This window comes from Cyprinodon tularosa, unplaced genomic scaffold, assembly GCF_016077235.1.
Source record: "Cyprinodon tularosa strain WSP-4 unplaced genomic scaffold, ASM1607723v1 ctg121, whole genome shotgun sequence".
NCBI lineage: Eukaryota > Metazoa > Chordata > Actinopteri > Cyprinodontiformes > Cyprinodontidae > Cyprinodon > Cyprinodon tularosa.
The window spans coordinates 1,400,358-1,427,760 of NW_024038015.1; the positions used below are offsets into that span (position 1 = coordinate 1,400,358).

Consider the following 27,403-nt stretch of genomic DNA (forward strand, 5'->3'; position numbering starts at 1 on the left):
GGTGAAACCATTCTGCTCTGGGGAACAGCTTCCACTCAGAGCACAAAAATGTCTGCTCATCCAAAAAAATGGAAGATAAGGAATCAATGTTTAGGTAGAGAAGGCTGTCGTTTTCAAACCTTATCACACTGACATCAGGTAAAAATGTTATACCGGTACTTGATCAACACACTGGCAGTCATTGTCCACACACATGGCATCTCATTAATATGTGACGGCAGACTCAGCAGGAAGCCTCTGCAATGCTGCCACAGACATTTAGAACATCACACACAGCTTAAACAGAAAGCTGGCTCTAACAAAAACAACAGTAGAACGGCACAGTGAGGTGCTCTGGAAGATCAAAGCTAAAGCTGGATTCCCTACTTTGGCCCCATTTCAAAAGCTGAAACTAGTCTTTTTGTGTGTGCCGGTGGCTAGAGAGTCAACACCAGTGAGCCTATCACATAAAACAGTCAAAGGACTAGAAATGGCTGCCCAACACAACAAAGAAAAAAAGAACATAGGGTTAACACACTGCTTTCCCTTCCTTCCCTCCTTTCTTCCCTTCTGGGTATGGGTAGATATTTATTTTGAGTGGTGTGGGGGAAAAAAATCTATTTGGCGATATATCGTGATTTTTGGCTTCTCAATATATCGATCTTTCGGTTCCTAATATCGATAAAGAAATTATAAAAAATCTAAGGCATTGAGGGAAAATGGGCTACCTCCACTCAGGTACAGTAAATAGCCCCGTAGAGCCCTTTTGCTGTGCACCGCAGAGCAATTTCTGTAGTCGAGGCAGTCACAGCGAAAGATGTGGACTGACTCAAACCCCAAACATCTGATGAACATATCCAGCACTTGCTTTTTTTATCTGTATTTATTTCATAGCTAGGCAAAATATAGCAATATATACTATATATTGCAAGATCCTGATAATATCCTATTGTGACCAGACATGACAAGTATCACAACACCTTTGCCAATACTCACTCCTAATTTTTACTTTAACTTTCTGATGTAACGGTGCCACAAACATTATTCAGTTGTTCAGCCATCTAATTGTTCAGATTGTATTACTAAAAAATAAATATGCTTCTAGTACAATCTGCAAATCAACCAACCGAGCAAAAAAGGATTGAAAAGACATTGAAAAGATTATATATAATTAGGATTGAAAAGACATTGAAAACAAGGATTGAAAAGACATTGAAAAGATTATATATAATTACCTCCAAAAAACATTGAGATTTTCTGGAAAAGTGAGAGGTGAAAAGCTGTAATCTTTAGATCACTGAAAAGATGTTCAATACTGGGCTTGAAACATCTTTTTCATCATCTAATATTGGATTCAAGACAGACAAAATCAGAATGACCAAACGCAGCCCTATTTTTTAACAACTATATGTGGACTAAATAGAGACTATGATGAAAAAGAAAAAGAAAAAAAAAACTCTAAATGGCGTCTGGAGTTTGGGGGGAACCATAGAATAAAAGTAAAGGGCTTTGACAAGATGCTGCCTGGAGCTGGTAACTGTGTACCAAAATCTAATTTTAAAACTTTTTTTGTATGGATAGTGTCTCAAAGGTCTCTTTGAAAAGAAAAAAAAATCTCTAAAACTAAGATAACAACCAAGTCCTGTGAATTTGGTATTTTCTTATACGTAACTGAAAAAAGTAGTTGGAGCCTCTGATACTTAGGTAAGCAACCAGTGGGGTGGTTTGATTTTCTTTTGCAAGAGAGAGTGGTAGACTCAAGAAAAAGATTAAATTAGTGGAGGAAAAATGACATTAAAGGGAAAAAAACGTATTAGAGGGGACTATTGAAGGCATGATCTGGAAGTTAAAGTTTAGGAAAAGATCTTTTCATAATAACCCTACCCTATGGAACTTAGTTCTGTTAGGATAAACAAACAAGGATTTCAGCCTGGAGATAATCACACAAAAAGAAAAGTGGCAATTAGAGAGATTTATTAATTAATCTGACAGTTCTTCGGCACTCTGACCCAGACATAGAAGCTTCGGTTTTTATGTGTTTCTTGTTTTTCTTTTATTTTTATTTGTAAAATGTGATCGTGTGTGTGAAAGGTGTACTGCTACTGCACAAAAACTGCCCATACTGGGACAAATAAAAGCAACTGAACTGATTTGCTTGGATGACCATTGTAGGATCTGGACACTGATGGTGGAGTGGAGGCCAGAGGAGAAGTAAGCTACACAGAGTTGCAGAGAATGATGGAGGAAATGGGATGGAGGGAGTTTGAAGGTCAGCTGAAGACAAGGAGAGCCTGTGGATGGAGAGCTTTAAGTAGATCCTTACATGATGGTTGGCTAAAGGGGAAGAAGAATTGATGGTGATTGACTGAAGCAGAGGCGCATGATTGGGTTATTGAATGCAGATGATGCTGAGGGGACTCTTCCAATTTCACTTTGCCCCTAAACTTCATTTCAGAAAACTATTGTATAAAGTTTGTGAAAATTACTGAAATGCGATGCTGTAACGATTTTGCTATCTTTTTTCTAGTATTAAGCAAAGAGAAATGTATTCCTGCCGAGCTGTGCCCACATTTAAGGTTTTACAAGAAAGATGTTGACAGAGGGTGTCTTTCAACCACTATAATCCTAACAGATGGCCGGACAAAGAAATGTCATCCTCATTTCGCTCATGACAACGATACAAAAAAACAAAAACAGACTTTGCAATGACAGCAGAAGAGCAATTACAGCAGATGAATTAATCATGAGCTGCTTTTGTTTTCAAAGCACACCATAACAGCAACAGCTAGGTAAAGGTTATTCTAACTTATCCAAACCCATTCATCAATCCATAATCTACATTACATACAGTAGATTTCTGCATAACATAGATTACTGAATTACATGGATGACTTTATTAGATTTCATAGAGTACTCGATTACTAGGTTACTCAGATTATTCTGATTACTTGAGCACTCAGATTACTTCTATTACTCCAATTACCTGATTATTACAGTACTCAAGTACTCAGATTACTGTTTACATACTTTGACAAACGCTGTCTTACTACCAGTGTAATCGAAACTGATGGCTGATGACAAACAGATGACAAACAATTTTAGTCCTCATTTAGCTCATGACACTGGTAAAAAACAGCAACAACAAAAAAACACACCATTACCATTGATAGAATGGTACAGAGTATCCACAGGTCCATGTTCACCCACCGTCAGTAAAACATAGATCTGAGTATCATCTGGGTAATTGTGATAGGATACGTTGCTAGTAAAAAATTTATTAATCTAATCGTCATGTGATCATATAGAGGTTGAATGACTGAACAAGAGGAGCACCAGAATAAACCTGTGGGGATCCCCACAGGTCAGACATATCCGTCAAACTCTAGTCCTGATTACATAAATTATTTTATTACATCGAGAACTGAGATTACTCAGATTACTTGATTACATAAATAGATTACTCAGATACTCAAACACATACATAGATTACTCTATTACATACATAGATTACTCAGGTTACATGATTACTAAGATTACTCAGTAGATTACTCAGATTATTCAGTATAGATAGATTACTCAGATTACATAGACAGTTTACTCAGATTACATAGATAGAATACTCGGATTACATACATAGATTACTTAGTTTACAAAGATATATGCTTGATGTCTATAAACGCAATATATGGAGAAAAATGGAGGACAGATAGTGCAAGGTAAAAAGATTTAGCAAGCGGTTCTTATCTAAAAATGCCTTATGCAAGGCTTTTAATAGATCTCATGGGTTTTAAAGCAAAGCTTTTTTTGGCCTGGCCCCTTCTTGCCACTCCTATTGACAAACAGCAATAAGTGGGCAGCTTAGGCATCTCAAACATTCATTTAAACATCCATCAGTGTGGCCCTGGAGCTATCGGCTGTAAATTCAGTCTCCTGCTCGGGGGCACTTGTGTATAATGTGCTCATTTTTGCAGGCAGCAGCAGGGTAAGAGTGATGTTTGTGGCCTAAATCAGAGAGCGTGGTGTGAAAGTATGTAGCTTTTTTAGTCGTTTGCATTGTCCTTGGTTCACCTCGATTATATAATTTGATTTTCTTTCTTGATTTTCTTTCTCTTATTGTTGCTTTTCTATGGCATCTCTAAGGACCTTTAGTCCCACTATTCTAAATCTCACAGTATACAGTCTTCATCTTTCCTCTGGCTTCTAGTTTTCTATATCCATCTTTCCATCCCTGAGGTATCAAAAGCTGTCAGTTTCTTACTTCTGTCTAGTCGCCCTGAGCTTAACTGTCAGCATTCAACTTCTGCTTTCAGAATTTGTTGTACAGGGTAGAGGGAACAAAGATTTTCCTGCAACATATGAATCTAAATTTGATAGAATTTTTTGAAAAGAAAAAAAAATATTTAAGTGAGAGATGCGATGAGAAATTGGATGAAGAGTGTACTTTTGGTTAAATCCGTTATTAAGAAAAGCAAATATATATATAAAAAAAAAAAAAGCAAACATCTTTTTCTTTACCGGCAAACACGCCATAAGCAATACAAATCACATTGCCTCCAACATTATTTTGTGTGAATGCTACTACCAAAGAAAAAAGCTAAAATGGCAATAACATTTTTGAACAATGTAGTTATAAAAGATAGAAAATAGGTTTAAAAAGCTGCATCTTGAGCAATCTAGCATTAGCTCTATACACCGGAAAAGACTACCAATGCTATTAGTAGTTTTTTTCGGATGTGTCCATTCAAAAATGCAGGATGATTAAACTTAGTTATCCTGTCTTTATAAAAGATATGTTTTTGGTTGTTTTTACAGTCATTTCTCTTCAGGGCTGTCCTTGACTGAAACAAAATACAATGTATTTAATGCATATAATTTATGTTTGTTTTTTTTGTTATGAATAAAAAAATGCTTCAAAAAGGTTTGTGTCCATGGGCACCATCTTCCTTCTCACCTCCCTTTTTGTGTGATCTAGTCACAGCATATCATCTCTCAAACTCTCCACTATCCACTCTCTCCTCCATCTGGTCTCACTGTTAACCAGCATGCAAACAGATAATTTATTATTTTTTTTGTTTTATTCATTCCATTCCTCCAAGTGTCTGTCTTCCTATCTAAAATCTGGCACAGCCTTCTGAGCTCCTGCTGGCACTAAGGTACAGACAAACAATGGCTCTGTGGATCCACGGATGAGCTATCACACCAGCTAACACTGTCAACCCCAGTTAAAAAGCAACATAGAACATAATATTTAAGGCAAAAAGTGGTAGAACATATAAAATATCTTTTATTGTTTAATATAGAGAATTATAATTTTTGTAGCTGAACTAAAATTGTCTTACAGTTTAATAAACTTTGCAAAGGTGAAAATAAGAAAATGAAAATATATTCTTCTCCAAAATAACACATAAACTTTGAGTTTGCATTGAGTTTGATAAATATTTTGTCTTGGATTTCCATCCATCCATCCATCCATTGTTACGATGGATGATACATGATTATGTTTCTGAAGCATTTTATGAGACCTATATCAACAAATCCTATTGAAACAGGAAGTACATATATTATCATTAGCATAGCACTTAGATAAAATACACTAAATTAAGACATGTCAGCAGGAGACAACAGTTGGCTAACTTTAGAAACAGATGATGTAACGCGGTGTTTTGGTTAATGTATTGTCATAACATTGTGATCGCTTCTTAACTGGGCCATAATGTTAAGACTGACAAGATCTGGTGAAGCAAAGTCTAGATTGCTGTCAAGATAAGAAAATAAGGGCCGTTTCTCAATTCACAAGAACGTAAGTACAGTGTTGAGTTCTCGCCAAGCAGAGTCTGTGACATGATTTAGAGTGTCTCAGTAGTTCAGCAGTCTAACCGTAGTGGGGAAGAAACTCTTGCAGAATCTGCTGGAACCTCATTGAATGCTGCAAAGCCTCTTCCCAGAGGGCAGCAGGGAGAATAGTCCATGGTAGGGGTTTGAGGGGTCATTGATGATGTTATGGGCTCGGGGCACGCAGCGCTGGGATGAAATGTCTTTACTGGAGGGAAGAGGAGCCCAGATGGTCCTCTCTGCTATTCTCACCACTCTTCTGACTTTCTTCCAGTCTGGGGTGCTGCAGCCTCCACACCACACAGTGAGACGTTAGTAACGCCGTTACCCTTTTTTAGTAACGAGTAATCTAACTAACTACTTTGACTGTAACTATACCGCAGTTACCATTGTCGACACCCCGTTACTGCGCGTTACTCAGGTCGCACAATGAACCTTTTTTTCATGATAGGACTCGTGCACGCCTTGTCATGAGAGAGGGGAGGATGAGATTGGCTGATGTATAGTGAGATTACGTCTGTCAGTTAGGTAGGTTGGTGTTTCCGCTGGTGGGTGTTAACGTACAGCACACACAGAGAGATGGAGAGTGAGGAGGGCTCATACCGGGCTAATACCGGTGTTACGTCGAGCTGCGTTTCGCCATCAGATACGGTTTCCCCTTGATCTCTGCACAGCGCAGGCGGCACGATTCACTGCGCAAGCGACAGGAAACGCGCATGCTTGCTAAAGGCGCGTAACAGCCGCCCTGTGCTCGCGCCACAGGGGAACTATGGAGAGCGTGAACGATCAAGTGTTAGCCTATATGGAGAAAGGGAGAAATGTGGATGGATGGATGGATGGATGGATGGATGGATGGATGGATGGATGGATGGATGGATGGATGGATGGATGGATGGATGGATAGATGGATAGATAGATAGATAGATAGATAGATAGATAGATAGATAGATAGATAGATAGATAGATAGATAGATAGATAGATAGATAGATAGATAGATAGATAGATAGATAGATAGATAGATTTTGCATTATCTATAACAACCCAAACACACAGGATTTTCGACATCTCCAGTTATTAATTTCATACACTCACCGGAAAAACTTCAAACCCATAAGTAGAGGTAATGCAGCCTGATGATATTTACACCGCATCAGATTCCACCCATGTTAAGCAGGGGGAACGCTATCTGACGGGGTTTATACGCCCGTCAGATAGCGTTCCCCCCTGATGTTATTTACGTTGAGTTGCAATAAATGCAAAACTCTCTGCAGGTTCTTGTCTTTGTCGTCCACTCTATTCAGCTGGCTTTTGAAACACACGGCGAGAAGGTGGGGGCCGGATGGTGAGGGTTACGGGGGCGAAAAACGCAAAAGTTACTTTTACTAGTAACTAGTTACTTTTATTGTGGAGTAACTCAGTTACTAACTCGGTCACTTTTTGGGAGAAGTAACTAGTAACTATAACTAATTACTTTTTCAAAGTAACGTGCCTAACACTGGTCGTGAGCATGGGTGGAGGCAGGTGGGCTTTCCTCATCCTCCCCAGGAAGTACCCTTTTGACTAGTTTTACAGTCCATGTGAGGTTGTCTGTAATGTGCACACCCAGGAATGTGGTGCTGCTGAACACCTCTACTGCTGAGCTGTTGATGAGCAGTGGAGCGTGGTTAGGCCGGTTCTTCCTGAAGAGAACACAATTTTGTCAAACATCCAGCAATGAGTTGTTTACCCTTTCTTTTCTACAATGCAGAGGATCTGACTCAGATTTGGCGAAATCCTTTGCAATACAATCTCACTACAAAATATTAGACATTTTTTCCTATTTTCTACTGGAGAAAAGAGCAATGAGTCATTTTTTGGACATGCAGCCTTTTTGATAGACAGACTGAACAGTAAAGATCTAAAAATACCACACCTCACAGACACCAAAACACAAGAATCCAACAGACTTTTCACTGGATCCATGTTATAGGAGACAAAAGCAACTAGTCTCCATATGAGTCACATGTCTGTGTTGAGCCACAAAATCCTCACCACTTCCGTCCTAAGGGGAAAAAACAGGTTGTCCAAATCGACTTCCGGAAAAACTATTGAATAAGGCTTTCCTCTTGAAAAGGTGTTAAAAGACAGAAATATTTTCCCTGGTAAACCCATTTATTGATCTCCACATGTGCTCTTACACCTCAATATGGCTTAATATTTTAAATGCATCACAGCATTTAAAATAGAAGGTAAAACACAAAATGTTTTTCTTTTAACAACACTTTCTTTTCTGCTACTCATTAAACAAAGTATTGAAAGCATCTGAAAATGACTGTTTCACCTTTGACTGCGGCTAGTTTGACTGTTTACAAAGCCAGCCAGGAGCTTGCTCTCTAATCTTCATTTCATTTAAGTGTTTATGAAATCGTGCTGTCTTTGATTGACTACACGCAGCAGAATACCAACGCTAATCCTTTGTCACCTGTGGATGCGTCCACGGCTTGTCGTGGAGGATTCTAATTAAGACAACAAACAAAGCAATAGCTACAGAAAAAAAAATAATTTGCTTCTGATTGGTTAATTGATTGATTAATAAATGAAAATAAAAAGATAAAACATTTTATTTTTAATATGTCTTACATCACATTCTATTAAGATCGTCTGGTGCCTATATAACTTCACCCAGTCTCTGACAGCTGATTTACAGCTCCATTCGCTTGCAGGCAGACTTAGGCAGACATGTCTGACAGTGCCAGCTCAGTGATCCCCCAGTCCTTCTTCATCCTGGCCATGCACCAAAAACATGGAAGGACAGATAGTTTGTGAAGATGAGAGAGTTTGAAAGTGTTTTTTTTTTCAGTTAACTTGGCCTTGGATTATCATTGTATCAGTGGAAGCTAAACAGAAACTTTTTGTGTGATTTGAAATAAATATATATTTTTTTTATCAAATTATTGTGAAGATTCATTTTTCACAGGAAAAGTAACAAAATTCTTTCACAAGTAACATTCCAAAAAAGTAAAAAAAAGAAGTCTTCAAACTTGGAAACAAAGTCCAGAGGATCGTTTTCTAGCTTTTTTGGAATGACTATGACCTGGATGACTGAGAACCTTTGCGACAGTGGTGTTGGATGTAGGAGTTTGCCCTGAAATCGAAGGGTTGACGGTTCAAGCCCCGACTTCGACTTTCGGTGTCGTTGTGTACTTGCAAGACACTTCACCTGCATTGTCTACTGATGGTGGTCAGAGGGCCCGGTGGCACCAGTGTACGGCAGCCCCGCTTCTGTCAGTGAGCCCCTGGGCAGCTGTGGCTACAATGTAGCTTGCCACCATCAGTATGTGTGTGAATGGGTGAATGAATGTAGTGTAAAGCGCTTTGGTCAAGTCTCCTAACTTGAATAAAGGCGCTATATAAGTACATGCCATTTACCATTTTTTTTTTTTTTTTTGTTGGTGAAGATGACTGAGAATCTTTACCAGCATATTTTACCAGTAACATGCAGAAAGGAAATTACATCCACCAACAATTTTCATGTTACCTAATGATCTTTACAATTTAACAAATACAAACTCAGACAAATAATTCAACCATTTAAAATGTCCTAAATATTTAGATTTTCAGCTTCTTTCCTTTGTTGGGCAAGATGAATAAATAATAATTGAACATTATTGATCTCACACTGTGTTAGGAATCCAATCTGTGTGGGTTGTGTTTTGATGTTTTTCTCTCCCTCCTTCACCAGGTGGTGCCCTGTCCTCTTGGTCCTCCTGCACACCTGCGGCTGGTTGGCTCATCACTGGGGATTATTTGAGTGGGGGACTGTCACTACTTCGATGCCAAAGTGTTTGTCAGTTTTGGGTACTCTAGCTGAGTTGAGTTGAGCTGAGTCTAACGGAGTCTTTGTTTCTCTGAGTTCTAACATTGTTTTTGTCTTTTGCCTTTTGACAGGAAGTCATCCTGCATGCTGGATTATTGGCCTTCTCCCCCCTGGAAGGATTTGTTTGAGCTTCACACTGAGCAGGGGATTTATCTCCACACGTCCCGTTCAAGTACTCCTGGAAATCTAAGTGGCAGTTTACTCCATTGCTCCTCAGGAACCAACCAAACCAAAACCTGTCCGCCCTCCAACGAGCCACTCTATCTCTGGAAAAACCCACACCGACTGGATACTGGGAAGAAACCTTTCTCCGCAAACATGAGTCCAGTTTACCTCTGTTTTTGCAAGACGTCGTTTAAAGTTCCCACGGACCCTGAACTAACCTCTGTGAACTTCCCCTCTTACTTCCAGTTCCGGTTCACCAGCCCTCTGAGTTCACCTGAATCCAACCCATCTGGACTCCTAATAAACCTGTTAAACTTTTACTCTGGTTTCTCTGAGTGGTTTCCTGCATTGTGGGTCAGATCTCTTTAAAACATCATGACACACTGGAGATATGCACTCTCTGCATTTAACCCATCCCCTCTGGGAGCAGTGGGCTGCCATTGTGCAGCGCCCAGGGAGCAGTGTGAAGTGAAGGGTCTTGCTCAGGGAGCTAGAGTGGCAGTCTGCGGGAGTGGAGCTTGAACTCAGAACCTCTGGGAGCCAAGCGCAATGCCTTAACCACTAAGCCACCACTCCCCCTACTAGGCCGCCACTCCCCCTCTTGTCTGATTAGCCAATTTGGAAAAAAACAAGCTGCTATTCAGCCTCTTATTTCACTTTGAAATTATTAGAGTTCATGTTGAGTTCATGTTGACTGACTGAGCAAGCAAAAGGGTTTCAAGAATCCTCAGCTGCAAAACAAGCGCAGATCATCATTTCTTTATCAAAACACTGATAAGTTGCATTTGGTTCAGTTCCTTGTGCCCTGTGACTGAAAACCTTGTGCATAGGGCATTGCCATTTTGGTCTCCTGCCTTGTCCTGATAGCAGTAAGCATCCTCTTCAGAAAACCTTTTTTCCAATAAAGTTTCATATACAAGTACCAAGCAGAACCTTATGGCAAAAGTCATAATGTTCTGTCCGTGAAAGCAAATCAGTTTTGCTATTATCCACTTTTGGGACATCTACCTATTCCAAGAGCCTTATTGGCAAAAAAAAAAACAAAAAAAAAAAAAAAACACGTTAAGCAACAGTGTCTTCAATCAAAAGCTTCTTGAGATTCAGTTCAAGACAGACCAGACAGCTCCTTCCTTCATGCATACAACTATCAACAACTCACTAAAAAAAGCTGATTTGTTTTTTAATTAAGCTGAAAAATGTAAAGCTAAACTGTTTCACTTCTTATCCATACAAAAAGGATTAATTTAGTCACATCAATATTTTTCCATGAAACCATGATCATTACCTGGTGTCATTTTTAAATCCCCTCTGTTTATACTGCATGCACTGGGTCTAAACTGAGAATAAACTTAATTCTTGGTTGGTTTCCCTTATCTGTTTGAAGACCACTTTCAAATTTTATGTTTCCATAATGTTACCTTTATTTCTTATATGCAACTGAACAGTAACAGATCAAAAGGCTGGATGTAAACTCTAGTTGTTGAGAAAGTTTTTTCCAGAGTAGATGCCATGCTTTAGATAAACAACACAGACTAATCAGGCTCAAGAGACACAAAACATTAGCTAAAGATGAATTAACAATTTCAGTTGACAAAAGCTTATGAAAGTTTAATCAAAATATACCTGTTAGGGTTTCTCCTGGCAGATCTTTTAAAATTTTATTTTAGTTTTGTCCTCTTCCTAAAGTTTTGTCACATACCTTCCCACTTAATACTCTGAGGCTTGCAGTGGTAAAATGTTGCCTTTGTCACTGTGTTAACACTTTGCATATTTACAAAGAAGTAAAAACTTAACTTTTGTAAGGGTAATGAAAGTAAATTAGAAAAAAATGGATAGCTTGAGAAACTTTAAAGAATTTTTAATCATGACGAATTTTAAAGCCAAGTAGAGAGTCTGGCTACTTGCAAGGACATTTCAAAGATAATTAGAAGTTCTTTGAAAAACCTTTTACAGTGTGCTGTGGTTTTATTTTATAACAAAAAAATTTCATCTGGATTTACAGGATCAGGGGAAGTAGGTGTACGTGGCACTAAACCCCGAAGCATCAAAGCATATACTTTTGGTTTATATCTCATTGCTGGAAACTGTTCTGGGAACTGCAGCACTGAGTCAAACAAGAGAAGCTACACTGCCTCGTATAAAATGTAATTTGTTAGGTGCTAAAACATGTATTTCCCATCAAAGACTCCTTTGCTTTTATTTGAGTCCACATGACAAAGAAGAAAATATCATTAGTCAGTGAAATCGTGTTCAACACTATGAAAATCTCCTGTGGTCTTCACACGAACAAAAAAGGGAAGAAGAATAAAACAGGCATGCTGTGATTCAGCCTTAAAATCAAGTTTAATTTGTTCTGTTTTTATAGTCAACATGCCCAAGATTCAGAGAGATGTTTGGCTTTCATCCCAGCCAGACAGTTTTTTTTTCAAAGTGAATCGTCTTTTTGAAAGTGCAATGGAAAATAAAATAATTTTCCATGCACAGAGCCTTGACAGTAAAAAGAGACAAGACAATTGACTCTAGTGATGTGAACTATATTATGTGGGGGATTTTGTGTCTGTTACTTTAGCATAAATATATATGGTGTGATAGTTATGCTAAGGGAACAGAGTGAAAGCCGTTTTGAGAGACGGAATCAATGTTAGATTATTATATTCAGTTGATGCTGTATTCAGACATCCTTTAAATACATTCTTATAAAAAAACAAAAAAAAAACAAAAAAACAATTTAATTTGTTAGAAAGTTATGCACTAAGAATAGAGAAGAGAAAGTCAGTCATTTCTTATGCATAATAATAATAATGAATTTAACTTTGCCTCTGGTTGCCCAGAAGAACAACACACAAAGTTTTACACAAGTTGTTAAGCTGACCATTAGTTACAAAGAAAATTATGAATCAGATTTTACAAGTTTAGTTTCCAGACACAAATGCATGCCCTAAACCTTTGATTAACCTCATCTAAACATCTGACCAGTGGCGGCTGTCCAATAGAGGGTGCTAGGGCGCCGCCCCACCCGACCAATGACCTTGAGTAAAACATTAAAAAAAAAACAAATAAAAGTTTAATTATAGAATTAAAATATTTCAAAATACATCAATATATTTTATTAGATGTGCAAGATAAATATTTAATCTTTAATGTCGAATAAAGCTGTTTTGTTCATCATTGGATTGGTGACGTAGTTCCGCATTAAGGGCGCAAAAAGAGCTGCGCCCTGACAGGAACTGTCGCCACAGTTGTAATGTGGCTAATTGACAGGTCAAGTCGCGGAAGTGTAATCCCTTAAAGCAGGGGTGCCCAACCAGTCGATCGCAGTCTACTAGTCGATCGTGGGCGGAGTTTCAGTAGATCATGAGAAGTTTACAATGTAGACCTATTTATGGCTATGACAGAAAAAAAAAGTTTTAAGAAACACTAATCAAATAATTGATCATGAGAGGCCAATGTAGATTTTCATAATAATAAAATGAAAAATAAAAAGTATGCAGGGAATATATATATATATATATATATATATATATATAAACAGTGATATAAACATATGACTGTAAATTTACAGTTCTAACATTTTTTTTTTTTCATCTCTACTGGACTGTGTGTTCGTGTATCAATTGGTTTATTTACATTTTTTGACTGCACAGCCTTTGTCTGGAGATCTTGACTACTCTTTTCTGTAGTTTTGGTGAGTATGATGAGTGAGTGAGTGAGATATGGTGTGAAGTTCTTGTGAGATTGTTAAGTTCTGTTTTTGCAACCTATTTTTTGACACAATTGATAATTTCCTCGTTTGTTGGACTAACTGTTTATTTTCCACCTGTGCAAATAAAAAAAAAATACTGCCCATCCCTTGTGTTTGGCTTGGTAGATCTTGGCATGCAATCAACTTCAAAAGTAGATCTTGGTTTAAAAAAGGTTGGGCACCCCTGCCTTAAAGCAAACTTTCCAAGAGAAGCTGGAGGTGAAACCATTTGGACCTGATCAGCCGAACATCAAAATTAGTCAGTCATCCAAAGACAGAGGGAGACGTTTCATAGTCTAGTTCTAGTTTAGCTACTAGGCTTGGCTAACTGCATGCAGCGAGGCCAACGCTTTATTCTGCTGCCTTGACTGCCTGCCTCCTTTTTCAAATCTCAGGATCTGACCAAGCATGGATATAGACAGGTATGAATGATTTAAAGCACTTTTTAGAAAAGGCAAAGAAGAATGAACAATCTGGGATCCACATGGAAAATAATATAATATGGTGTACTTTTTCTAGATGTTTGTTAATTTGCATAGCTGCTTTTAAATAAACACATACTCAGAAAATAAATAGTATATATATATATATATATATATATATATATATATATATATATATATATATATATATATATATATATATATATATAAATAGGTTTTCTAGGTTTGTGATACAATATAGCACCATGCATTACATTATTTTGCCTCAGAGCTGCAAAATGTATGTACAAAAAGTAAACCTGTACATTAAATGATGTTTCTGTTTTTATGAAGTGTTTTAAAAAAATTTTTCGTTGTTGGCATTCATTTAAATATCCAGTTTATTTATATGAATGCCAACAACAAAAATCATGATAGCTTAGTAAACGTTCGATTGGTTTTTGGTATACCTGTAGGTCTATTTTGAATGAATAGCCCCCCTGGAGAAAACTCCACTGCATGTGACTAATCAAGAGCTGATTTTCTGCTTACTAATATGTTGTTAATTGGCCTGTCTACTGATCCCTTTCTTTGCTTTAGGTGAGTTGACTACAGTACATTAAGAAGCAAGCTGTGATATATATACCAATTAATTCAAACGTGTAATCTCAGTAGTGCCTGCTTTAAAAATGCCCCATCCGAAGTTAAATAAATAACATTATCAATATTGCCCATTTTCCTGTAATACCTATGCCTTTGTGCCAAGTTATTACCCCTGTATCTCTTCCTGGGTCCATTCAAAAGTTTCCAGACATAACATTTAATGGGTACAGAATTAGTAATTTTATCACCAGCCTCTTGCAGATTAAAGGAATAGTACACCCAAAACATGATTAGCCTTCATTTTCTACTCACCCCCATGCTGAACAACACTCTGGAGTACTTTTTTGATATCTCAAATGCATCTGGAGATCTGGGAGGCTTCTTGCTGTCTGCTGACATTCAAATAATGGAGGTCTATTGTGCCCGAGACAGAAAGGTCCATAAAAGTCCACAAAAACGTGTCAATATTCCTCCATACTGCTCGTCCAATGTATTCCAAGTGTCCTGAGTGGGTAGCATCCAGAATTTACTCGAAACGAAGTCATTTAGAATGTTTTTAGAGCATAAACAGTAGTGTATAGGATTTCCTGAAAGCGCGCACATGCGCGATCACGACGCTACGGAAGCCGGCAGACCAAACCAGATGAAAGTGCGCATTCAGCGTCTGCTTTGCCAATAATGCAAGCGTAGAAGAAGAAATGTGCCGTTTACCTGTGCAAAGAAAGAAACAACGAAAGAAAAATGTCTGAGGACTTCAGTGTTGAGGAAGAGCATGAGTTCTTTGCCGAGCTGAATGCGCTGGTTTGGTCTGCCGGCTTCCGTAGCGTCGTGAACGCGCATGTGCGCGCTTTCAGGAAATCCTATACACTACTGTTTATGCTCTAAAAACATTCTAAATGACTTCGTTTCGAGTAAATTATGGACGCTACCCACTCAGGACACTTGGAATACATTGGACGAGCAGTATGGAGGAATATTGACACGTTTTTGTGGACTTTAATGGACCTTTCTGTCTCGGGCACAATAGACCTCCATTATTTGAATGTCAGCAGACAGCAAGAAGCCTCCCAGATCTCCAGATGCATTTGAGATATCAAAAAAGTACTCCAGAGTGTTGTTCAGCATGGGAATGAGTAGAAAATGAAGGCTAATCATGTTTTGGGTGTACTATTCCTTTAACACCCATCCAAAAGGTTTAAACTAATGAACCATGCATACCTGCATTCTGATCAGACAGAAACATTGATCACCAACCTTCAAAATGCTGTGTTCTTATCGCTTCTGACTGAGTGATAGATTACTGCAACCTGGCCCTATTTGCAAAATGGTAAGCCATAGTGCTAATCTGTATCACTCAGATTTAGCTCTACACATTAAAAATCTTGCACTGCTCCACACCTAGTGCCCAACTTAAAAGTTTTATTTCAGCCAATAATGGTAAGAAATGAAAGAGCAACACACACCAAGAAAAATCAAAACAACTTATGCTTGTATCGTTTTGTCATTTCTCCTTCAACAATGAAATCATATGCTCTACCATTCAGATCACTCAGATGAAATCAGCAGCTATGCACATGTCCTCCTGCATTTAAATTTTGACTTTGGTTCAGCTGTGAGGCTCAGCAGCTCTTGCTTTAGTCAAAGCCGTGTGTCCTGTCTGAAACCTCATTATCGAATGTGATCGATTATTCTGTTTTGTCTTGACAGTTGCAGTGTGAGATTAATTATTTTGTGTATGTAAAGGTGCAAATACCGCTAGCATTAAGCTTGCAGGCAAGGTTTAAAAAACACTTTATGCAGAAAACTAACACTAATCATAACCAGGAGGAGGATACCTTTATGTTAAAGCATGGGGGAGGCACCACCATATTGTAGAGTTACTTTTATTCAGCAGGGATAGAGAAGCTGTTTAGAGAGGATAAGAGTATGCTCAGATCTAAACAAAGGGTAATCTTTGAGGAAAACTTTTGACTTGTTACTTGTTAACTATCACTATAATGGAATAATTTATATCCAATATATATTACAAAAGCCATAAGTGCAGGTATATATATTTAGTACAGAGTTTGAAATAGTAAAATACTGTAGAAGTTGTGAGACATTATACATAATCGGACTGAGTTATTTTGCAAAGAAGGATGTGCAATATTTTGGTTTCTGGGTGGAAGAAACCACTCAAAAAACTTGCAACTGTAGTTACAATGAAAGGTAGGTTTACATGAATGGGATTGAATACAAGAGCACACTAAACAGAAAACCATGCTTTCATTTCCTTCCAGTTAAGAATTATGACCAAATCTCATAGATGAAGATAAAACAAGCCAACCTTTCTGGGTGCAATGCCAAAATGTGAAATAAACGGAAAATCAATTCTTAGGGTGAGTATTACATAAAATAACAAGGGAAGACAAAATGAAAATAAGGATGGTAAGTCTGGTGTTACCTCTGGATTCCATAGTAACTTCTTGTGTTTCTGGCTAAGAAACTTTCGAATGTGGGTTTGGTATCTGCTCCCAGCACCTCCAACAATTGGCTCATCATCCTAAACAAAAACAAAGAGAAAAATAATACACATTTTCATCCGTGTTTAACATTAAACAAAGATTAATGACATACTTATAGCTCAGGTCTAAATGGCTCAAGGTTGAAGGTATCAATCCATCTGTACATGGAGGAACAAATCCATCTGACAGTGTCAGAGGTAATGGAGCTCAACATATGCTACATAAGTGATACATGGAAGATAGTACCATCATTAGGTACAGCCAGTACACACAAAAACACTCATACACACACAGAGAAAAGAACAAGCCAATAAAACACTGGATTACCCAGAAGACCCCTATTAACACCCTGCAGTTTTTTGTTTTTTTTTCATCATCATTTACTCCTAATCCAGCGCTTTATTTGCAAAAGCTCTAATGTCCAAAAATCTCCACCCATCCAGCCAAGACTCTCTCTCCAAGAAGCTTGCACTCTCCTCTGCACTGATCCGGGATTTAGTCTGACTCTCCAGCCAGAGAGCTGCTTGGTTCCCATCTCTGTGGTCTGCTAAGCAGCATGTCCATGTTAATTCTGGGATGATGCGACAGGCAGGACGATGTGCGGAGGAGGGCAAGTTCTTAGGCAGTTGCCAGAATACAAAGGCCTGCTTGGCTCCCAGAGGAAGGAACAAAGTCACAGTGCTGTTAAATGAGTGGCAGAGCATCCTGCATTTAGCAAAGATGTCAATAGAAGCACAAAAACACCTCCACTGAGACCAACAGCAGATTTTTTTTCAGCACCCTTTAAAAAGAGGAGCTTTCGTCCTAGTGTCTGCAATAAATTCAAGGGAAGGAAAGGGAAATTTTGACAGAGAGGAAGTAAAGATGCTGTCGGATGCTGAGCCTTTGATTACTTTTTTAACTTCCAAGGGAGAAAGATGAAGGAGGGCAACGAAGGTAATGATGAAAAAATGTGACTAGAGGCTCCCTTCCTGTCTGCCACCAGAGAAGCATAAAGCGCCTGATGTTTGAGAGTACTGAAAGGTTCACAAACAGTCTGCATGAACACACAGAAACGCACACACGGACCCGCTCGATAAAGGACATAAATTCGTGTTGCATCAGTGGGAGCATCTCGCAGGGACGTCGAGAAAGGAAAACAATAAAAACGTAAGACAACAGGACTTAGCGGTCAGTAAAAATCAAAGATGAAAGGAATCATGTGGTGTTTGAACAGTGGGAAATTGCCCCTTGATGCCTGCAGCAAATTCTATTTGTAGAAAAGCTAACATTATTATATGTTATTTCTGCAGTTTTACATCCTTCTGTATCAGATCTGTCTCCAGATAAAGGCAATTTGGAAAAAAACAAAAAAAACTAAAATTTTATCTTTAGTGTTATCTTTTAATAGTTATCTTTTGGTTTCTCAAAGTGTTCTTTTCATTTGTTTGGATGAGATCCTTTAGGTTGCAGTGGAAGGAAAACTTTTCTTACCATGTCAATTTTTCACCACTCCTCACTCTGATTATCTAGTGATTAATCCACTGATGCCCACATGTCATAAACCCTCACCAGAGAAGCTCCAACTACCAATATAAACTACTGCTATTTAACATTTTGTTTCTTAAATTCTAATCTTTATCTACTAAAGAAAAACACACTCAGATACTACGCTCAGATCGCAGGCGCTAGAGGCAGCAAAAGAAGCTAGTTTACATGCAAAGTCATCAAGGCACAGTAAAAGATCCTGAAGCGTGTTTTGAGCAGCTGAAGCATCTGAGCATCTAATGCTCACAACGCGCTGCAACAGCAGCTGCTGGAGTCGGAAAAATTGAACTTTTGCTGCTTGACGCGCCGCATCAACCAATCAGACAAGCTCATCTGGGAGCAGGCAGGGAGATTGACACAGCACTGCTGAAGCAGATCACTATAAGCACTACCCTGAAACAGTTTAGCAACACCTAAATTAACTTAAAATGTTGAAACCTGCCAGCAAAATATGTTAGATTTTTATTATTCTGGTGCCTGCAGTTTGGATTATGGCTGTAAAAAATGCCTTCCAGTAGCGGAAATTTCCAGGGAAAGAGCTCCGCTGGTGTACGAGGGTCTGAGCGGCTCTGACAGTGAAATAATATTTGAAGGCAGGATTGTAATCTTGATTAACTGACTGCACAGATGAAGTTTTCAGGTGGACTTTCTCACTTAAAAAACATATTAAAACTACTTTTTACCCACTTATACCAGCAAATATAGCAAAGCCGCTCTCTGCCATTGAACACAGGAGCAGCAGAAGCATCAGGCGCATCTTGACGCACTTTACTGGACTCGCTTCAGGAGCGTCAAAGCTTCTCTTGCCGCATGTCTGACCATTATGTGTACAAGCATCAAAAATTAAGCAGCAGAAGCTTTTTTCCTGCTTTAAACATAGCATTAGTGTCTTTTTGGTCTCTAAAATCAGCTGTCACTCGTAGCTTATGTGTTATCAATAGACTAGAATAGAATAGAATTAAACTTTATTGTCGTTGCTTTGTATTGTCACAAGTACAAAGGAATTAAATTTATTTTGGATCTATCCAGCGTTTAGATCACACACACATATATATATATATATATATATATATATATATATATATATATATATATATATATATATATATATATATATATATATATATATATATATATATATATATATATATATATATATATATATATATATATATATAATAAATATGGAATCTATATATAGATGATACAGGAACTTTAGGATATGGATTATATATATCTAATAAATACTGAATCTATATGTAGATTATACAGTAATGTTAGGATATGGATAATATATATATTATTGGGGTTTTAATACAGGAATACTTATTATTTTAAGACAAGGTTAACAAGTTTTGTCATAAACTTGGAAAGTTTAGTGCTGCAGTGTTTTCTGTTGTTTAGAGCATCTAATGAGGGTTAACAGCATCCTACAAACCTTTAGAGCAGACATGTTCCCTGCCCGCAGTTCAACCTTCGCAATCAGAACACGTTCATGACAGCCTGAAAGATGGTTACACATTATCCACAAAGATTTCTCAGTCTATGCATACCGATTTCAGCTTAAAGAGAAAATCTTTTAGAAATAATAGGTTACCCAGTGAGAACAAGCACTCATTTATTAGGACTGACTGCTTGAAAACGCTGCCTCAGCCTGAACTGACTCCAGTCTGCTTATCGTTGCAATTCTAAAGGTACAGTTCACTCATTGACCCAAGTTGCACTTCATCCTTTATCAGCTGTATCTCTTTCTCCGTAGTAATGTGTATTGACTGGAAACTTCGACTTGATGTTGACATTGCACACTGCACACTTCACATAGATAAGAGATTTTTTTTTTTTTTAAAGACTCATTACTTTTGAGTTACAATCTTTCCTTCAAAAGGAAATCTTAATTTTTCTGCCACAAGGCCGAGAAGTTTGCAATAATGTTTCCCTGATAATGAAAGTTGATGCTAACTGTGGCCTGTCAGACTGCATTATGGATGGTACACTGCACCAAGGCAAAAGAGAGAATATCAATCATACTGATAAGACTGCTTATTTATCACATGTTTAAAGTCCAATTCCCTATTTTGACTTTTACTCCAGTAGAATGACAAATTATTTGCTGCCCAGTAACCATTTATCAGTAAAAGGAGCAGTACATCATAGCCATACAAAGTAAGGGACAGGAACAATTAACTAAAATAAGTTGTTTCAGGCATGAACATACAACAGAGGGTGGTTCACCTGCAGAGAATTCAGTGATGGATCTGCTGTCCATTAAGTGACACTGTGTCACAGAAATCCATCAATTTGAGCAGCTAAACACCTCACTGTAGCAGGAACTGGCTGTCCATTAGTTACATCCACACCCCACATGTTAACAGTTCAAATTTATGACACAGCTGATTCGTGCCCCGAGAAACAACTGAAAGGTATGTTCTGGAATACTAATAAGCCTGATTAATCTGCTTTATTAAAAACAGATAGCCAACACTACAAGCAAGGCGTGTCAGGCAGGCAAAAAGAGAGAAAACAAAGGCCATGTTTATTTAATCAGTATGCACTTTCTTCACTCAGCTTAGTTTGAAGCAGTCAAAAGGAGATAGGAGAGTATACATTTTGTTCCATTCAGCATCCTCAACTGTTTCTATGTTGCTGCAAGTGTAATAACATAAAAATTGCTGAAACATTTTGCAAATAATAAGTCAGTCTTAAAATTAGGTTGTACTATTAGCTTTGCACAAGGAAAATTGAATAAATAGCATTATAATCTGATATTTATATCTCTACATCGGAATTTGGCATCTGCTAATTTAGTCTTTTTGAAGCCCTAGTGTTTTTTGTTTTTTTATATAAATACAATATGACAAAAAAATCAAAGATTTCTGAGCCTGATGGAAATAAAAAAAAAATTTGAAAGCTTATTAACAGAGCAATAACATAACCCTTAAATAGGTTAGTGTTGGGATCTGGAGGCTTGTCTAACTTTCTCCACCAGAGGGCGCCTGAGATCTCCCTTTTGAGGGCATGAGCTGACTTCTACACACCTGTTTCCCATCTGCTGATCAGGAGGCCTTCTTAAGGAGGAGGAGGCTGACACTTCCCTGCCAGAGTGTTTGCAGTAATGGTACCAGCAAAACCTGAGCCAGCTTCTCTGATCAGATTCTCTGATTTTTTGTGAACTAGTCTGATCCTGTGTTCCTCTGCCTCTCAGATCCTGACTTATCTGGATATCTGTTTAATCCTGGAGAAAACAATCGCTGCCTGGAACCTGCCTGTCTGCCCTCCGCCTCAGCCTCCGTCTCTGCCTCTGCCCTCAGCCTGCTGACCAGCCTCTGGACCTACAAGATTCCCCCCTCTGCCGATCAGAATACCCTCTGAGCAGGTATTAATCCAAGCCTCCGTAAAACTGCAAGTTTCCTGTATCCACACTAACCGATCTGTCCTCCTCTATTTGCTTCCTTCCCGTGACCAGCCTGACAAGCCAAGACCAAGTTCACATTTCACTGTAAAACTTTGTAAATAAACCTTTGAACTTTTTCCCTGTCTGCTGAGTGCTTCTGCATGTGGGTTAGACGCTTAGATGTCAACATGACAGTTAGGAGTATTATTCAAGTAAAAAATAAAATTCTATATAGTATAATACGTTAACTTATATGTGTTACATTTTTACCAACTCTTAGATCAAGAGGTTTTTACTTTATATGAATAGCATCAAGATAAATGTTAAAATAACAAAAAACAATCTTCCCTAAAGCTTAAATGTGTTGCTTTAGTACTTTATAATAAAATATGTTAAAACCATTTTAAGCTGTTCATACTACAACACCTCACATACAGGTAATAATTTGTAATATTTAAACACACTAGATTGACATTTGTTTCAATATTTTGTGTCTATATGACAGGGTGGAACAAGCTACAGTTTGTTTCAGAGAACAATTTATGATCAATCTATGTAGTCGCTCAGCAGCATGGGGAAAGCTTTAACATAATGAGATAAGATATAAAGTGAAGGAGAAAATGAGCACTGAAGTAAGAAGACAAGATATATAGCACCGGATAAGTGAGCAGTGACAAATTTGAAAGACCCAAAATATGCCCAGTGGTGCAGAAACATCCAACATAAAGAGTGACAGAGATTTTACAGTGGCATGTGAAGTGCAAAAAATTCTGTTTTTGAAAGGGACTGTGGAGTCAAAGCGTCATCACAACCTGTGTCACACACAAAATAGTTGTTTTCTGTTTAGAGTTTACAAAGTTCCCTGAAGTGTTTCCAGCAATGTCCTACATGTGTAATATGAAATCCCTTTAAATTATGTATTTCAGTTTATTAAGCTATGCTTTAAAGATTAAAATGTTGGGTTTTATTTCTGAGGCATAGTTGCACTTAAGTCTGTTTCATGTGATTGGCAACAATGGTCCTCAGCTGCAATGTGAACCTTAGGCTCAGAGAAAATCCAGCATAAGAAATTGGTAAATTCATAGCTGCTAACTTGTTGATGTATTGTCATGACATGTGAAATGATGGGATTCTTTAAAAAAAGAACAACAAAGCATGATAAAGTAACTGAAAGTAGATCTGCTTGTTCTTTTAATGCATAAAACAAGTTAAATATTCAATAAATAATATAGGGATGCACATGCCGGCATAGAGGGGTATGATGTGCAGTTCACAGACACAGGAAACAGTGAGAACATGCCTCAGGTCTGTGCCTGTTTGCTAACGGGAAAAGTCTAACTTTGCACTTGTTTTCTCTGTAAATAGCAGAGGACTTTTCCAAACATGTTTCCCATCCAAGCTGAGTGCCCTCTTTGTGATGGCACAATGGTCTATGTGACAGCAGCATTTATTGGAGCTGCTTGAAGATTATGTGGTGAAATAAGCTGCCATAAAAGACTGTTCATGGTGATCATACAGAGTTCAATGCAAGGAACACATCAGGTTTGAAGAGGAAGATGCAACCACTTTACTGCAGAACCTTAAGTGTTAAATGCACAGTTTTGACTTTTCTTTTACTACCCCAACATATTTTTTTCAGTTTAAATACTCAAAGAATGAATTCAAAACCAACCTTAAAAATTAGTATATACCAATTCTTAAATTCCTATTAATGAAATACAATTCATAACATTTTTTTTTGTTTGTTTTTAACTGTGTCTGTCCATATAAATGGAAAGAGATCTCGATGAAAACAGTTTAAAATCTGGCAAAATATGAGATATTCATTAGATGATGATGCCACTTGCTTTAAAGATGTTGGCTCTACCATAGTAAGTTTTAAAAAACATATTTATATAACTTTTATTATTATTTTACTTTTAATTTTAATTGCCAAGTTATAGCAAAGGCCAACTAATTAAGAACATTTCATGTTCTAGTAATTACCTTGCATTGTGCATAAAAGAGGCTACCTCTCTGATTTTAAATCACTTCTTAAAACCTTATAAGTTTGTGTCATTAAATATTTTGTAAGATATTATTTCTATTGAAGACTTTTGATGTTTTTCATGTTTGAAATAAGTATTTTGTACTTTTATTGTTTCCTTGTTCAATTTGTTCTCCATAGAGCACTTTGCTCCTCGGCATAATTCTTAATGACTTTACAATTAAAGCTGGATTGGATTAGATTGAACACAAAAACAAAAGAACAATTCAAGTTGAACATGCATCTCCCTTCTCATCATTCAATTTAAAGAGCTAGTCACAGATGTAGTTTATTCATGAATGTCAAAGAGCTACTTCTCTACAAAGATTTCACCTAAATAATCAGCGCTCTCAGTTTAAAACACAGGGGGGAAAAACGCTTTCTTACAAATACTATCTTCATATAATATAAGATAATTTGGCTAGATAATCAATAAGTCCTTGGTTTGATCCATTACAGTAAGGTGTCTGACAAAAGCTAGCAAATATAATTGAAGCAAGTATAGCAGCAACACATCAGCAAACACTGCAGGAAACATTTAATTCAATTTTTAATTTTTGCTCGCAGCCTGCCATATGTTCGAGCGGCTGCTCTCGGTGTTAGCTAAACAAACTGATTGTCCTGGAAAACACCTTTGAGATCCTGTACGTGAGCACTAAGAGCCTGAATCAATTGGCATTCTGATCTCACTATCAGCTGCTCTGTTCTCTTTCTGTAAGAACAACCAAATTCCCAATCCCTTTAACAAGGTAACTGGGCCGGCTAAATAGAAAGCAGCACCAATACACTTAGTTAAACTATCACAGAATGAATCATAGGCAAGAGAATATAAGGAGGTGGAATTATTTTTGTCCCACTGTTTGCATTATTCATGTGAGAAAAAAAACATGCCGGTCAATGAAATAACATTGAAAAGGCTTAGCAGGGAAGAGGGAACATAAATAAGAGACAGCTGCAGTCGATAATAGGAGTGATAGAGTCAGGAGCTTCAATTCATCGGTTGGAAGATTAATGGTGCAGAAATGACTACAGCAGAGAGACAATAAGGGACAAAGAAGAAGAGGGAGTAGGCAAAGGAAGAGATGGACAGATGGGAGGAAGAAAAACTTACAGCGATTCTTTCTGAGATATTTTTATCTAAAAGGAACATTTATAGACAGCTGGTCTAAAAAGTAGTGATAAATATGTCTGTTCATGTGTGAATGTTATTTTGTGTAACTAAAAAAGACAGGTAAGCATAGACATATGCTTGGCTTTTTACCCTTTTCTGGAATTTAGATTGTTTTTATCATCTTTAAATGAATATCTCCTAAAGAACAAGCTAAACATTATGCATGTATCTTAGATTTTTCAACACACCTAATTTAAATGTCTAAATGACCTTCAAAGCCTGTCTAGCTCTGAAGAAGCCCGATAATGCTCTTTTATATCGATGATTCCGGCGTTTTGAATCACGGTAAAAAAAAGAAACCTGCAGGACAAATGGCGCTGATTACTGATTAAGGACATAACTGGTTTAAGGATTTTTTTTTTTTTTGTCAAATCAGTATTACTTAAGTGTTACTTGTTTGCAGCCTCTAACAGGTTTTATCAAATTGTGCCATGTATTAAGATGTTGTGTTTTAGGTGTTCAAGGTCATTTTTCTGTCACCCCTACTGCTTTGCATATAAACAACAAAACATTAATATTCCCTCTCCGCCGACCAGAGCACCATCAGCAACTTAAATTGGTATATTTCTTGCCTTCTTTACTATTGTGATTCACATTGTCCTGGTAAGTTTACAGTTGGGGTCTTGCTTTTAAGATGATAGATAAAAACGATACTCCATAGGATTCTGAAAGTTTGAATTATTTTATAACATAGTTTCAACATCCCTAGAATTTTAACCCTGACCTCTCTACTGTCCTTTTTGGTCTTCATGATGCTATTTCCTCATCAATTCCGGAGGCCTTCACTGAACACCTTTTTTCAATTTGAACAAATTTTATACGAGTGGATTTGATCATCAGCTAAATAAAACTGCTAGTAATAGATGCTAAGAAGTGGCTAAGAAGAGAAAGTTTTCATAGTTTTATTTTTACAAAAAGGACACCACGAAGGTACAAGTAATAGATAGATTGCACACTTCATCATGGAAACATCAATGTCACATAACAATATAAAAGGAAGGACTGCTGCATAAAAGCTGGATTTTATTCATTGGATATATTCCCTTTGAAATTGATAAAGTATTTTTGAATTGAATTGATGTGAACTGCAAGGATTCTCTGTCTACGTAGAAATGCAAACCAGTTTAAGCAAAGCTTCAACAAATACAGGGTAGTTTTAATGGCCTCATGGTGAAGGACAACCTTAGCTGAAGCAAAATACGGCATCTTGCATCAGACCTTAAAGCTGCAGTCTGTAACATTGAGAAGAGAGCAGACTTTGACTGAAAATTTGAAGAAAAACAGGTTTCACGCCACTCCCCCACCCTCTCTGCTTCACTCATGCCCCACCTCCAAGCCCCACCCCTCTCACAGCACCTGCGCGGCTACCGCATGCGATCAGAAGCGTCCAAGCAGGGTACGCGGCATGGAGTGTGAACCGGTAAGAGCGATAACACTCACCTCCAAGCAGCTAGATATAAGATGCTGGTTATACCGAAGTTTGCCGTGTAAGCAGTTGTCGGCAGGGGCAGTAAGGGCAGTTTCTCTTTCGCTGGTGGCTGTCGCTCCGCCATGACTTCCATGCGCGTCCTCCTGACTGCGGCAGCCGGGCGGCAGCGGCAGGTTAAGCGGTGAGGGGGGGGGGAGCTGTGATTGACACTCCATCAGACGCTCCTCTGGCTGTGATTGGTTGTTTTGACTCGTCCCGAACTATTCTTTCCAGATTGAAATACAGTCAGTATGCGGGACCAATTGAAGCAGTTTTTTTCACAGGTTACATATCACATGTACTGCTGTCTAGGCATAGGGACAGTTTTAGCCAATATGACAAAAAAGTGATTTGTAAAAACTTACAGACTTCAGCTTTAAGGAATCAAAAAACAGGTATTTTTTTGTAATTGTTTTTTATTTTTTTTTTTTTGACAACTTAATGGAAAAATCAACATTAAAGCCCAACATTCTACAATTTAACGAAGGACAAAATCATGTTAGCCGTTTGTGGTTACAAATAACATGTGAAAGGATATAGTGCACAAATGAGAGGTTGAACTACTAAAGCAAGTTTTTATTACGTGACTGTTCAGTTTGTGTATAATTATTTGCAGCCCTTTCTATCCCATTGCATTTGATGCATTTTATTTTTTACACACCTGTGTGATTAATCAAGCAATAGAAGTTTATTTCAAGCTAAACATAAGTGGACGC

The 27,403-nt window shown here is 37.8% G+C and overlaps 1 protein-coding gene across 1 annotated transcript in view; it reads right to left on the reverse strand.

Moving 5' to 3' along the window:
• Positions 1-27,403, reverse strand: part of b4galnt4a (beta-1,4-N-acetyl-galactosaminyl transferase 4a) — a 229,398-nt gene that overhangs the window by 74,676 nt on the left and 127,319 nt on the right. The window contains exon 3 of the mRNA XM_038275583.1: positions 17,044-17,142. Within this exon, the coding sequence (XP_038131511.1) occupies positions 17,044-17,142 (99 nt within the window). The remainder of the gene's footprint in view (positions 1-17,043; positions 17,143-27,403) is intronic.